The following is a 15,470-nucleotide window of genomic DNA, read 5'->3' on the forward strand; positions in this document are numbered from 1 at the left end:
AAACATGGGAGTAACCTGCACGGAGCGGCAGTTACTACCCTTAACAGAAACATGGGGGTAACCTGCACGGAGCGGCAGTTACTACCCTTAACAGAAACATGAGGGTAACCTGCACGGAGCGGCAGTTACTGCCCTTAACAGAAACATGGGGGTAACCTGCACTGAGCAGCAGTTACTATCCTTAAAAGAAACATGAGGGTAACCTGCACGGAGCAGCAGTTATTACCCTTAACAGAAACATGGGAGTAACCTGCACTGAGCAGCAGTTACTGCCCTTAACAGAAACATGGGGGTAACCTGCACTGAGCAGCAGTTACTGCCCTTAACAGAAACATGGGAGTAACCTGCACTGAGCAGCAGTTACTGCCCTTAACAGAAACATGGGGGTAACCTGCACGGAGCGGCAGTTACTACCCTTAACAGAAACATGGGGGTGACCTGCACAGAGCAGCTGTTACTACCCTTAACAGAAACATGGGGGTAACCTGCACAGAGCAGCAGTTACTACCCTTAACAGAAACATGGGTGTAACCTGCACGGAGCAGCAGTTACTGCCCTTAACAGAAACATGGGGGTAACCTGCACAGAGCAGCAGTTACTGCCCTTAACAGAAACATGGGGGTAACCTGCATGGAGCAGCAGTTACTACCCTTAACAGAAACATGGGGGTAATCTGCACGGAGCGGCAGTTACTGCCCTTAACAGAAAACAGAAGGCATGGGAGGAACCTGCATGGAGCGACAGTTATTACCCTTAATAGAAACAATGGGGTAAGCTTCACTTCTCAGGATATTACATTAAACAGGTCATGACAAACCTTCATGTTCTCCAGGCCAATGGCCAATGGCCATACAGAACGAACAGTCCAGCTGCCCAAACAAATCTTACAACAGTCAGATCTGCTGTTACCCTACAGAGCTACTCCACTTTCAGCAGCAGACCTGTGTCCTGCAGAGCTATTGATGGGTCAGCAAATAAGTACCACTACTCAGTATATGCAGTGCTGGGCAAATAAACAAAAATCAGAGCAACTCTGCCCACTTTGACAGAGAATCTCCTTCCAAAATGGCCAGAGTTGGCAAAAGTTGTATGAGTTAAACAATCCTATGCCTTCTTCTTCATTAGGCGCCACGAGGGTCAGCCTTTACCCCAACTGAAACCTGGAAATATTTGCATTCAATGGAAGCTGGATGGCGAGAAACACTGGGGCCCCCGAGCGACCACAGAGCCTTTGCCAGCGAGCTCTTACTGGGTGTGCATGGAGCAGGGTGTTCCAGTGCAGAGGAACAGCTGCTTCCGGCAATGCCTCAGCTAGAGATCCAACCCGTGGTGCAGCAGGGCCTGGAAATCCAGCCAGGGCATCGAAACCTCCTAATGGCCTGCAAGTGATGGCACTGCTCCTCCATGCCCAATATTCAGGTCAGGTCGCACAGTGAAACCCGGACGGAGACTTGATCTAGAAGAACGTTTGGAAGGATGACTGCTTGGTGAAAGGCGAAGAACCGTGCCATGTGAACTACCCTTGTAAGATTTGCTCAACCAGTGTTATAGAGGGGAAGAGGACCTGAGAGAATGAAATTGTAAGGGGATGCTGGGAGAAAGGTGGCAAAGCATTACTGGGAGAAGCTACCAGAGACACGAGGTTGTTGAGATGTGTTATGAGTAAAATCGCTCTGTTTTTTTCTATGTGTGCATGGCCAATGTCCAAGACAAAAAGCCTACAGTCTGATGCCACTCATATCCTATAGAAGTGACAGAAGAAGACAGGAACCAAGATCAAAAACTGTAAAGAAAAAAATACTAGAAGCAGAGACCCCCTGAAACAGGAGGCTATGAGCCCACTTAGAGCTTGAGATTCAGTGCCCAGGTACCGCTCTGCCCATGTCAGCTGAGGGACGGAGGTGGAGATTCCACAGCACGTGGAAAGAGCAACCAAAGAGAAAGGTTTGTCCTATCTCCCAGGCCTGCAACACTCTGAATCCTGCTGCTCCTGACTGGCAGACCATGGAGAGGTGAGCGGGAGCAGACAAGAAAGTGGGTAAAGTCCAGGACAGGAGCACAGTGACCCACAAATGCCACAGGAAGGAGAGCAGGGAGAATAACGCGTGAGTCAGGGCTTCCCAAATCTTCTCAGTGGAATCCTTAGCACCTTTGGGGTTTCAGGATATCCATCGTAAATGTGTATGCAAATGTTTATCATGCATAGTCATTGTGGATTTCCTGAAACCCGGAGTAGCTGTGGGGTCACCGGGACTGGACTGGGAAGTCCTGGCATAGAAGCTAGCAGGAGATCATAGGCCTGGGATATGATTAGGCATTGTAGCATCCTTCCTACAGTCAAGCCACTTTATAAAATGAGTTTCAGCCAAACTGGACTCCAATATGCTTTATGATTTAGAAATGTGTGCAGCCACTGCTGAGGCAGATGCACAGGCTTCACATTTCTGTTGTAGAAGGAAGAAGGAAAATGTTACAGATATTAGGGGATGGTGAATATTCCAGTAGGAGGTGGGTTCAGTTCCTGGCCCTGGTTCCGACTCCCTGGGCTGAACATGGCTGGGGCTGCGGTAGAGGCAATAATCACAGCCCTGGTGAAAGAGACCCAGATACCCAGGATGCCTTGCATCCCTGAGCAGTGCAGGATCCCCTTCCTTCCCTTCTGCTAGAGAGCAATCCCATTCCCTCCACGGCCAGAGTGTGGCCCCATCCCTCCATGCCTGCTTTGTTCATCCATCCCCCATGGCCATTGCCTGTAGCTGTGCTCTCTTCTCCTGGTGTATGGAGCACGGTGAGAAGAAACAGAGTCAAAGCAAGAGACAGAGAGGAGATTATGTGAGCATGTGTCCTCTTTATACATTGTACAACAAGATGTGGCAAACTCAACACTTCTGGGTCAGAGACCAGGCTCTGCTTCACTCCTGACTGCCCATGACTCCCAGCACAAACCTTGCCACCCGCATCCATGCTCAGAAAGTGACCAAAAGCCAGGAGCTCTCCCTGTTATTATAACAAAATGCAGCTCCTCAGCTTGGGCTTACAGGGTAACAGAAGCGTAGCCTCCATGGCCCCATGTCCTAAGTCCCTTATTACTGGGAGAAGACTTGCCGCCTCATGCACGTCAACCGAAATAGGCTGATCTAGCCCTGGCTTTATTCCAGGGCATGCATGAAAAGCAGGACTGGTACAGCCTGTTCCAGCTGATCTGGGTTACCCACTGGCTGCTGGGATGTTTCTCTGACCTCTTACCCCTCTGAGGAACTTTCATGAGATCTGTGCTCTCACGAATTGCAATCACACAAAAGGGGAGAGGCTCGGAAACCCTCCAGAAGGCAAAGCGGTGGAATCATAGCAGAACAAAACTATAGCTGGATCCCTGTTCCTCCTATTAAAATGCTGCTTTATTTTGCACACCTGCGGTTACCAGATGAAGAGAGAAAAGGGCTATCAAACCTCTATCTGATGTGTCCTTTACTGTAACGACACCTCTCAGCCACCCTCCTTCTCCAGGAAAGCCCACAGGGAGTCAGCTGCCGTGTCACATAGAACCGAGACAGACTTCACAGGCCAGTTTGGGGGTTTAACGGTGTTTGTATGTGAGGTTATGAAGGGTGCGTCCTAACTGCTTGAAAGCTGACTGGGCTTTGTGCATAAGGGCAGAAAGTTGGTGTCCTGCTTTCTTAAGATGGCTGTGTGCGGCCTGTCTAGGACAGTGATCTGCCTGAGCGGATGCTCCTATCTGTGCATGTGCTACTGCTTATTTGGTATCCATTTCTAATTCTTTTGAAAATGTGAACTGACTTTGGACCCAGAGGTGCTCTCTGTGAAGTGACTAAGTAAAGCAAGGACTGTGAAAGGCACTCAAGGTAGGCCAGACCACCACAGCAAACGATTCATTCCAAAAAAAAAGAGCTCCTAGATGTGCAGACATGAAATTACGCTTCACCGACAGCTGGTTTCCACACCTGGGCTGTGACACCAACTTTCTTGGCAGAAAACCTTGGCCTCGGAGCAGGAATCATGGGCTCTTGCTTGGAAAACACGGGATATGCCATAGACTCATAAGATTCATTGGCCGGAGCAGATGCGGTCGACAGGAAGGATGGCTGTGCGCTATAGGTTGGCACAGAGTACACTGATGATGCCCGGAAGTTAGTATGAGAAGCATCACTGACCGGTCTGAAGGGCTGGGCCTGCTTTGAGGAAGCCAAGCCATCCACTTTAGGAGGGTGCTTTGGGGCCATATCTACCTTGACTTCGGAAGGAGGCTGGAAAGTAAATAGTGATGAATCGAGCTGATAGGGTTGATGTTTCATGACATCCAAAGCATTCAGAGTTTTGACAGGTTTCTTCTTGGTGGACTTTTTAGCAGCTGGTGACTTGGGCTGAGACTTGGCAGCTGCCAGGGGATACATCGGGGACTGGATGGGATTGTATGCCACCGGTGGAGGTGCTCGAACATTGGATGAATACTTCCATGACGGTGGCAAGGATGGAGTCGGAGAAGAGGAACGGGCCCTATTGGCTTGCACAGTTGATGAATCTACCACATACTTCTCCATTCGAGACTGTCTCTTGGCAAATAGTTCTGCCCCTTTGCCCCTGAGAGCAGGCATCTCATAGGCTGGTCCCCCGCCCCCAGAGAGAGCAGCATTTCCTATTGGAGTGGTAGGTGGTGTTTTGGGGGGCTGTCTTTGGTTTGTTGCTGCTGCTTGAGTTCCTTTAAAAGGCCCAGTCAGGTTAAGAGTACTTGGGGGCTGATGAGTAGGATAGAGTGGGCTGACTGGAACAGGATCAGAAGCCAGAGATAGACTTTGGTTTGGAAAGACTGGAGGCTGCGTTGCAGCTGTAGCTGGGGGGGACCAGACAGGTGAAACTGGGGTTACAGCAGTGGGAGAGCTTTTGACTGTGGGCTTCGGAGCCACAGGAGGAGGGGTCTTCTGTTTGGCTGCTTGGACGTGCATAAAGTTACAAGCCTCTGCCCCCAGGCTGAGGTAGTCTTCCTCAGGCCCCGATTCATTCCCAGCCCCAGGACCTTTCTTGCCTTCCTGATTCTGAACAAGACAGAGCAGGGCTGGATTGGGACTCACTTTGGGAAGCTCTTTAAAGGTGAACATGGGCTTTGCAGTACTTCGTTTCTTTGCCTCTTGCAGTATTCCCGTCTTTTTGGCTGGCACTGCGATTCTTTCATCTCGGGATGCTATCTGTTCCATTGAGCCAGAGGGTGACCAGATCACTGGATGAGCTGTGCCAGCCACCGGGGATGTAACTTGGTACAGGGGGATTGGTGGTGGGCTGATGGAAGAGTAAGGAGGGGGAGCAGGCAGGTCTGAGAGAGGGCTAGTCACATTCCTGGTGGGTGAAAAGGGTGCTGCTGCCCGGTTCTGCACCCCTGAGAACGGTTTGGCTGTTCTGTTTGATGCGGTGGATTGCACAGCAGCCATTGTCTCATGCGCACCACCGATTCCATTGGGCACCCTCCCATGGCTGGGGCTTACCTCGATGTAGCTCTTGCTTACGCAGATCGGCGGTTTTAACGTGCTACTGTGTTGTGCCTGATATGACATGACTTTATGGACACTTTCTGCCGTGGTGGCTTCTCGTGGCTCCTCCATTGGTATCCTCAGGCTCTTCATCTCCTCTTGCTCTGCTGCAATCTGATCCATCCTCTGCTTTCTTCTGGCAAACATCATGGCTCCCTTGCCCTTGGTTTCAGGAAGGCTATCCATCTTGTCTCCACTTTTTTCTTTCCTTTCCACTTCAAGCAGGCTGCTGTCCCAATCAAACGTTACAATCTGGGCTTCGTCCTCAGGGTCAGAGGAGGAATCTTCATCGAGGTCAGATTCGCTGCCCCCAAACAGAGTCACCTGAAAAGAGTGGTCCTGGTCCCCTTTCTCACCTCCGTCCACCTCTTCCTCCTCGGCTTCGTCCTTCTCTAGCTCCCCCGTTCCGTAGCTGATTAAGGTGTATTTCTTAGCCCTCTGGCGACGTTTCTTAAACATCAACACCCCCTTGGAGGTAGGGTTGGGGGCTGCCGTCAGCAGCAGGGCAATGCTCTTACATTTAGACTTGGCTTCCTTCAGCTGCTTTTCTGAAAGGCTCTCACTGCGCCGGAGCCCTAGGAAAGGGATCAGAGAGAGATTAGAAAATCCTTCTGCTGTGCAGGAAGACCCACAGGATAGGATCTGATGCACAATAATGTTTAATTAAAATTTGCCTGTGGTCTTACAAATCACATTTATAAAGGCATAAATGTTAAAGACCTCATAACTGCATGATAACCATTGTATTGTTTGTGTCACGCATTGCTTTAGTCATAGCTGAGTCCATACATAATCCTCAATTATTATTTTATAGTAAAGTTCTCCACTGTTTATTTTTTATACGTTTTTAGTTGCACTTAAAAATCATTCATGTCTAGGCTCAAATACTGTATATAAACACTTGAAATCTTTTGAAACACATTGCAGCCAGTTTGCAATCCCCCTCTCTTCCTTATAAGCAGTAGGTGTTAGTAGGAGTGGGCTGGAAAAGTAGCAAGACTAGCCTAGGCCTGACTTCTGCTCAAGTCTGGCCAGTGCTGGGGATGCTGGGCAGAGGGAGTCCCAGTCAGTGCACAAGACCTGCACTTAGGGCCACGATCCAAAGGATTCTTACTGTGATGGCTTGGCTGGATGGACAGGGGGGGAGCGATAGATGAAGACTCATGCCATCATAGACACAACAGAGGTTGTATCTACGTCAGCTGGAAGTAGAAACGGTGTAGGAAGGAGTTGGAAGGCTGAAAGAAGACAAGGAGATGTGAGAAGATTTCCTGATGCTGGGTTTCCTTCTCTGACCACAAGCAGTAACCCGTAGCAGGGCAGATTGCAAAATACTCCAGAACATCACATTGTGTGGCCTGAGCTCCCTGGCATGTCACCTGAACTGAACTGACCTGTTTCCCTAAAGGAAGGCAAAAGAAGAGGAGAACATGAGAAATGGGAGCTGGGGAATCACTGCGAGCTCCACTATTTGTTGCAGAAATTTGAATGGCATTGGATGATTAGCCCAAATATTATTTTAGGTGGAGGGAAATACTTATAGAGGGGGACAGACAGAAACAAGCACACAGACATAATGATTGTATAAGGCCATCTACCCCAGGCTAAAAAGAGTAGGGTTAAAAAGTCATAGAACCACAAGCAAAGTTTAAAACTATAACACTAAGAACAAGGTTCCAAGCAGCAACACAATCAAAAGCCAGTGTTAAAGAATGACTACAGGGAGTAAGCAGTAATGCTAGGAGAGAGGGGTTTAAGCCTGACTATTACCAACAGCGTGGGTATGACCAGGAATGAGAGGTTTAAAGCGCCATTTCCACCACAAGCACGAGTATGCATAGTAATGAGAGAATGGTTTCAAGCACTACTACTACTAACAGCAGAAAAATGAGCAGTAATGAGAGATTTAAAGCACCACCACTACTACCAAGAGCAGGAGTACGAGTAGTAATGAGAGAATAGTTTCAAATACCACTACTCCCAAGAGCAGGAGTACGAGTAGTAATGAGAGAATGGTTTCAAATACCACTACTACCAAGAGCAGGAGTACGAGTAGTAATGAGAGAATGGTTTCAAATACCACTACTACCAACAGCAGGAGTACAAGTAGTAATGAGAGAATGGTTACCACTACTACCAAGAGCAGGAGTACAAGTAGTAATGAGAGAATGTTTTCAAACACCACTACTACCAAGAGCAGATTGGTTTCAAGCACCACTACTACTAACAGAAGAAAGATGAGCAGTAACGAGAGAGAGATTTAAAGCACCACCACTACTAACAAGAGCAGAAGAATGAGCAATGATGAAAAAAGGACTTAAAGCACTGCTACTACTAAGAGCAACAGCATGGGCAGTAATACTACTGAGAGGAGAATTTAAAGCATGACTATAATCCACAGAAGGAGTATGAGCAGGGTTTAAAGCACCATACCTACCAAGAGCAGGAGTACGAGCAGTGATTCTACTGAGAGAAGGTAAACTTATGAGTGAATGTCATATATGTGCATAAGTATTCCTAGAAGGAGTGAAAGCATTCCTGGGAGTAAGTTTGGGGAGGGCTTTGCATTTATGTGCATAGTTTTGAATTTTCGAAACTATGTGGACAAATTTAATTGAAGAAAAAGTAAAGTTTGCTTACCGTAAACGGTGTTTCCGTAGATAGCAGGATGAATCAGCCATGCTGTCTTGGGCTGTCTGTCAGGCCCAGGAAGGCGGAGCTTGTCAAAGCTGTTACACAGAGTTCAACTCTGTGCGTCTGCGCGTCCGTTCCCGCGCAGGAAATACAGATTCTCCTCAGTCTGTAATATAGATATAGCAGTCATATGACTTGACAATATTATAAGTGTGGCCGTCCAGGGAGGTGGGTGGGTCAGCATGGCTGATTCATCCTGCTATCTACGGAAACACTGTTTACGGAAAGCAAACTTGCTTTTTCCCGTTGATAGCAGGCTGAATCAGCCATGCTGTCTTGGGAGTCCCAAGCTAATGGTCACGCAGAATATGTGTTAATTCTGTCTTTGCAGTTCGCTTGACTCAGAATATGGACAGGCCACTATGTATTTATGTAGTAAGGGTGTTTAGTACTGCCCGACCCACGTAGCGTCTGCTGCTGTTTGTTGATCAAGGCAATAGTGTGATGTAAAGGTATGTAAAGATGACCAAGTTGCCGCTTTACAAATATCAAGTGGCTGAACGTTTTGTAAATGGGCCAGTGAAGTGGCAATTGCTCTCACTTGATGCACTTTTGGAGATGAGGAAAGTTGTTGATTCTTCTTGTCATAACAAAACCGTATGCACTGAATAATCCAACTAGAAATTGTTCTTTTGGATACCGGTAAGCCAGGAGAATTAAGGTTGAATGTGAGGAATAGCTTATAATTGTGGCATTCCTTAAAAGTTCTACCTTTGTAATGGGCTAGCGCCCGTTTACAGTCTAATGTGTGTAGTAGTTTTTCTCTGTCTGTCCGATGTGGTTTGGGGAAAAAAGTCAGCAGTTCAATGGATTGGTTGAGGTGACAGGCCGAGATTACTTTTGGTAAAAATGATGGGTGTGTTCGAAGAACTACTTTATCATGGTAGAATTCCATGTACGGACAGTAATGTACTAAGGCCTGTAGTTCACTGACTTGTCTAGCGGAAGTCACCACTACCAGGAACACCACCTTCCACGTAAGGTATTTGATGTGAGAGGTTTCCATAGGTTCGATGGGAGGTAGCATGAGCTGTTCCAGTATTATATTTAAATCCCATGGAATTGGCGGTTTTGAAACTGGTGGTCGAAGATGTGCGAGGCCTGTCATGAAACGTGAGACCATTGAATGCATAGCGATGGATTGACCGTCATGTAGTACATGTAAGGATGCGATTGCACTCAGGTGAACTCTTACTGAGGCCGTCGCTAGACCTGTTGCATATAGAGAGTGTAAGTAATCCAATAGGTGTTTCGGCGAGCAGTGCCTGGGTTCAAGCTGGTGGTCAGTACACCATGCGGTATACCTTTTCCACTTGAAATGGTAATTTCGTCTGGTAGATGGCTTTCTAGCAGATAGTATTACATTTTGTGCTCTGTATGAGAAACCCATTTCTTCTACTAACGACCGTTCAATCTCCATGCTGTCAGGTGTAGTGACTGGTGCATTGGATGTAGAATGGAGCCTCCCTCCTGCGATAGAAGATCGCTGGGGTCTTCCAGTCGTATTGGATTGTCGATTGATAGTTTGAGTAGGTAAGCGTACCACGGTTGTCTGGGCCAAGCCAATGCTATTAAGATGAGATTCGCTCTGTCTTGAATGCACTTTTGAATGGTGCGAGTAAGAAGAGGAATTGGCGTAAAAGTGTACATGAGTTTGCCCGTCCAAGGAATGAGAAAGGCATCTGGTGCCATCCTTTGATGGCTGTGACGTATTGAGCAAAATCTGTTTACTTTTGCGTTCTGTTCTGCTGCAAAGAGGTCCAGGAATGGAGTACCCCAGCGGTGAAAGATGTTGTCTGCAATCTGCAACAACCATTCATGGGGATGGAAAATTCGACTTAATTTGTCTGCTCGAGTATTGATTATTCTTGTAAGATATGTCGCTTGGAGGTGAATGGAATAAAGAGTTGCCCATTCTAGAATTAGAATCGCTTCCTTGACAGGATCCATCAACCTGACCCTCCTTGTTTGTTTATGTAGAACATGGCGGCCTGATTGTCCGTGTAAATCATTACTCTTTTTCCTTGTAATTGTGGAAGGAATGTTTTGAGAGCATTTTTGATTGCTCTGAGTTCCAGAAAGTTGATTTGGTATGTGCTTTCCGTTATGGACCATTGACCTTGTGTTTCTAAATAATCGAGGTAAGCTCCCCAGCCCTTGTGGGAAGCGTCTGTCATGAGAACTGCATTGTGAGGCGGCGTTCTGAAAGGCGCTCCTTTGGTCAACGTTCGCTTCTTTAATCACCAATCTATATCTTCGGTCATTTGTTGTGTTAGAGAAACGATCTGTGATAGTGGTTGACAATGTTGTGACCACTGCCGTTTTAAACCCCATTGCAGTCTCCGAATATGGAACCGAGTGTCCCGGACCATAAGAACATAAGAAAATGCCATACTGGGTCAGACCAAGGGTCCATCAAGCCCAGTATCCTGCTTCCAACAGTGGCCAATCCAGGCAAGTACCCAAAAACTAAGTCTATTCCATGTTACCATTGCTAATGGCAGTGGCTATTCTCTAGGTGAACTTAATAGCAGGTAATGGACTTCTCTTCCAAGAACTTATCCAATCCTTTTTTAAACACAGCTATACTAACTGCACTAACCACAACCTCTGGCAACAAATTCCAGAGTTTAATTGTGCGTTGAGTAAAAAAGAACCTTCTCCGATTAATTTTAAATGTGCCCCATGCTAACTTCATGGAGTGCCCCCTAGTCTTTCTACTATCCGAAAGAGTAAATAACCGATTCACAACTACCCGTTCTAGACCTCTCATGATTTTAAACACCTCTATCGTATCCCCCCTCAGTCATCTCTTCTCCAAGCTGAAAAGTCCTAACCTCTTTAGTCTTTCCTCATAGGGGAGTTGTTCCATTCCCCTTATCATTTTGGTAGCCCTTCTCTGTACCTTCTCCATCGCAATTATATCTTTTTTGAGATGCGGCGACCAGAATTGTACACAGTATTCAAGGTGCGGTCTCACCATGGAGTGATACAGAGGCATTATGACATTTTCCGTTTTATTCACCATTCCCTTTCTAATAATTCCCAACATTCTGTTTGCTTTTTTGACTGCCGTAGCACACTGAACCGACGATTTCAATGTGTTATCCACTATGACACCGTGTAGATGGCTGCAGCCATATGTCCCAGGACTGTTAGAATGTGACGTGCTGTTGGTCGTTTGGGTGCCTTGAGCTTCCTTAACAGTGTACGTAGAGTGTTTCTCCTGTCTTGCGGTAGAAAAGCTCTGTATTGGTAAGTGACTAATTAGGCTCCAATAAATTGGAGATCCTGTGTTGGGGTAAGGTTTGATTTCTTGAAATTCACTACCAGTCCCAATGTCTGTAAACACTGAATTGTTTAGTGACCTTGCATTTGAAGAGTGTTTTTGTTGGGTGCAACTATTAGCCAGTCGTCTAGGTATGGGAACACCTGAATTCCTTGTTTCCTGAGGTGGGCCACCACCACCGCCATGCATTTTGTGAACACTCTGGGTGCTGCCGCTAGTCCGAATGGAAGCACTTGGTATTGGTAGTGTTTGCCCTTGAATTGGAAACACAGGTATCGCCATGAAGTGGGATGCATTGGAATGTGATTGCATGCATCCTTCAGGTCTAGGGAACACATCCAGTTGTTGGGTTGGAGAAGGGGGAAGGATGGATTTCAGGGAAACCATTTTGAAATTTTCTTTTACTAGGTATTTGTTCAGTTCTCGTAAGTCCAAGATAGGGCATAAACCTTCCGTTTTCTTGGGAATGAGGAAATATGGTGAGTAAAAACCCCTGCCCCAGGAGGTTTGGGGTATGCTCTGGATTGCACATTGCTTGAGTAATTGGTTGATTTCCTGTGCCAATTGCGTCTGGTTTGTCCAGTGTCCTTGCGTATTGAAAAGGCAGGGCAGGGTTGGGATGGATGAGAAATGAAGGTGATACCTCTGTTGGACAATACTGAGAACCCAACGTCCGAAGTTATTTGGGACCATGCATGGAAAAAGGATGTGATTCTGTCCGCTACAATCTTTGGTGATGACCCTGTTATATTCAAAAAGATGACTGCGTCTTAGATGTAGATGCAGTTGTCTGATTTTGTGTACGTTGGTTTCTGGGTCTTCCGCGCCTGATTTGTTGTTACAGAGTTTGTGATCTTTGTGGTTGCTGATAGGTCGGGGGTCTATATTGTGGATATGGACAGAATTGTTTCCGTTGGTATTGCAGACGTCGAGTCGGTGTATAAAAACGTCTAGCGGAGAATGAGGGAGGGTTGACCAGCGACTGTACTGCTGCCAATTGTTCTTTCAATTGTGAAACCGTTTCCTGAAAATGGATACCAAACAGATTGTCCCCTGTACAAGGGAGGTTGGCCAGCTTATCGAGCACATCCTCCCTTATGGCACTGGATGGAGCCATGCTATTCTTCACGCCGCTATCGCAGATGCAGAAGTATGGAAGGATGTTTCAAAGGACTCATATACCGTCCTAAGAAGATGGCGTAATCCTTCCTCCATGTCTTGTATAGGTTGAGGAATATTTGAAGATGCTTCCAATGTAGGCAAGAGAGTCTTCATCTGTTGTAGAGTGTCATATAAGTGCTGAATAATGTAAAATTGGTGCTATCCAATACGAGCACCTAACATTGCTGATTGGAATGATTTCTTAGTGAAATCATCCAAGTACTTATGGTCCTTACCTGGAGGATTATTCAAATGAGTTCTTGTCCTCTTAGCCCGCTGCATAGCTGATTCTACCACAATGGATTGGTGAGGTAGTTGCGGGTTTGTATAATATTTTGTTTCATCTTATATTTGAGGTCAATTTTTCTAGAAATGGATGCTATGTTGAATGGAGTCTCCCAGGATTTTTCGAGTAATGTATCAAGGACCTTATGGGATGGTAGACTAGTCGGTTCTGTAGGTAGGTCAAATATTTTTAAGAGACCTAAGGTTTCTGATTGTGGATCAGGTACCGCTTGAATTTCCAATTGTAGAGCCGATCCTACCTTGCTAATAAATTTAGGGTAGGTGAGGTCTTCAGGAGGTGAGAAAGGCTTCTGTGGTCCTTCAGTAGGATCTGATGGGTATCCCGTTGACGATGTAGGCGAAGATGGTATGGAAATTGGTTGTTATGGAAGTTCGGAGGGACGTGGTGGTGTTGGGTGTAGTGGTAAGGGGCAGGTTGGAAGTGGTGACCTTGGAGATATACTTCCAGGGCCCCCTAGGGGAGTTTACTTTTGAATCCGAAGGAGACTGCAGAGGGTTCTGTGGTGAGGTTTGAGGAAATTGATATGCCATCTGCATTGATGTAAAAAATCCAGTGAGCGCTGTAGAAATCTGCGCCAAAGTCTGCTGTGCCAGATCCAGTACTTGAGGTGGTATTATGTTCAACGGTAGAGTTCTAGGCGTGGGTTCCTGGAAGCCATCCCCACCTCTTGGATCTGGATGTGCAGGCGGTGGAGATAAACAATCTTCTCGTGGCCACTTTCTGAGAATGGGTTCACGAAATTCTGAACCTCTAACTTGTGAATGCGAAACTGAAGACAAGCTGGATGACCTCCTGGAAGATGGAGATGATGATGGAGAGGAATGAGAAGATATCTCTACACAATCATCCATGGAGACTATCCCTGAAGCAGGAGAATGCAAGGGTAAGGTATACTGTAACCTTGAATGTGCTGAATGATCTCTAGGTAGAGAGGAAGTAGAAGAATGTGAATGTGTCACATGTTTTGTCTTATGGGAATGTTACTTAAGAACATAAGAACATAAGAACATGCCATACTGGGTCAGACCAAGGGTCCATCAAGCCCAGCATCCTGTTTCCAACAGTGGCCAATCCAGGCCATAAGAACCTGGCAAGTACCCAAAAGCTAAGTCTATTCCATGTAACCATTGCTAATGGCAGTGGCTATTCTCTACGTGAACTTAATAGCAGGTAATGGACTTCTCCTCCAAGAACTTATCCAATCCTTTTTTAAACACAGCTATACTAACTGCACTAGCCACATTCTCTGGCAACAAATTCCAGAGTTTAATTGTGCGTTGAGTAAAAAAGAACTTTCTCCGATTAGTTTTAAATGTGCCCCATGCTAACTTCATGGAGTGCCCCCTAGTCTTTCTATTATCCGAAAGAGTAAATAACCGATTCACATCTACCCGTTCTAGACCTCTCATGATTTTAAACACCTCTATCATATCCACCCTCAGTCGTCTCTTCTCCAAGCTGAAAAGTCCTAACCTCTTTAGTCTTTCCTCACAGGGGAGTTGTTCCATTCCCCTTATCATTTTGGTAGCCCTTCTCTGTACCTTCTCCATCGCAATTATATCTTTTTTGAGATGCGGCGACCAGAATTGTACACAGTATTCAAGGTGCGGTCTTCACCATGGAGCGATACAGAGGCATTATGACATTTTCCGTTTTATTCACCATTCCTTTTCTAATAATTCCCAACATTCTGTTTGCTTTTTTGACTGCCGCAGCACACTGAGCCGACGATTTCAATGTGTTATCCACTATGACACCTAGATCTCTTTCTTGGGTTGTAGCACCTAATGTGGAACCCAACATTGTGTAATTATAGCATGGGTTATTTTTCCCTATATGCATCACCTTGCACTTATCCACATTAAATTTCATCTGCCATTTGGATGCCCAATTTTCCAGTCTCACAAGGTCTTCCTGCAATTTATCACAATCTGCTTGTGATTTAACTACTCTGAACAATTTTGTGTCATCTGCAAATCTGATTATCTCACTCGTCGTATTTCTTTCCAGATCATTTATAAGTATATTGAACAGTAAGGGTCCCAATACAGATCCCTGAGGCACTCCACTGTCCACTCCCTTCCACTGAGAAAATTGCCCATTTAATCCTACTCTCTGTTTCCTGTCTTTTAGCCAGTTTGCAATCCACGAAAGGACATCGCCACCTATCCCATGACTTTTTACTTTTCCTAGAAGCCTCTCATGTGGAAACGCCTTCTGAAAATCCAAGTATACTATATCTACCGGTTCACCTTTATCCACATGTTTATTAACTCCTTCAAAAAAGTGAAGCAGATTTGTGAGGCAAGACGTGCCCTGGGTAAAGCCATGCTGACTTTGTTCCATTAAACCATGTCTTTCTATATGTTCTGTGATTTTGATGTTTAGAGCACTTTCCACTATTTTTCCTGGCACTGAAGTCAGGCTAACCGGTCTGTAGTTTCCCGGATCACCCCTGGAGCCCTTTTTAAATATTGGG

The 15,470-nt window shown here is 46.1% G+C and overlaps 1 protein-coding gene across 4 annotated transcripts in view; it reads right to left on the reverse strand.

Annotated features, from left to right (window-relative positions):
• SYNPO2 (synaptopodin 2) overlaps window positions 1-15,470 on the reverse strand; it is a 456,083-nt gene that overhangs the window by 56,411 nt on the left and 384,202 nt on the right. For all 4 annotated transcript variants that reach the window (XM_029609362.1, XM_029610896.1, XM_029610213.1 and 1 more), the window contains one exon: window positions 3,963-6,115. In XM_029609362.1, coding sequence (XP_029465222.1) covers window positions 3,963-6,115 — 2,153 coding nt within the window. The remainder of the gene's footprint in view (window positions 1-3,962; window positions 6,116-15,470) is intronic.

This window comes from Rhinatrema bivittatum, chromosome 1, assembly GCF_901001135.1.
Source record: "Rhinatrema bivittatum chromosome 1, aRhiBiv1.1, whole genome shotgun sequence".
In the NCBI taxonomy this organism is placed as follows: Eukaryota; Metazoa; Chordata; class Amphibia; order Gymnophiona; family Rhinatrematidae; genus Rhinatrema; species Rhinatrema bivittatum.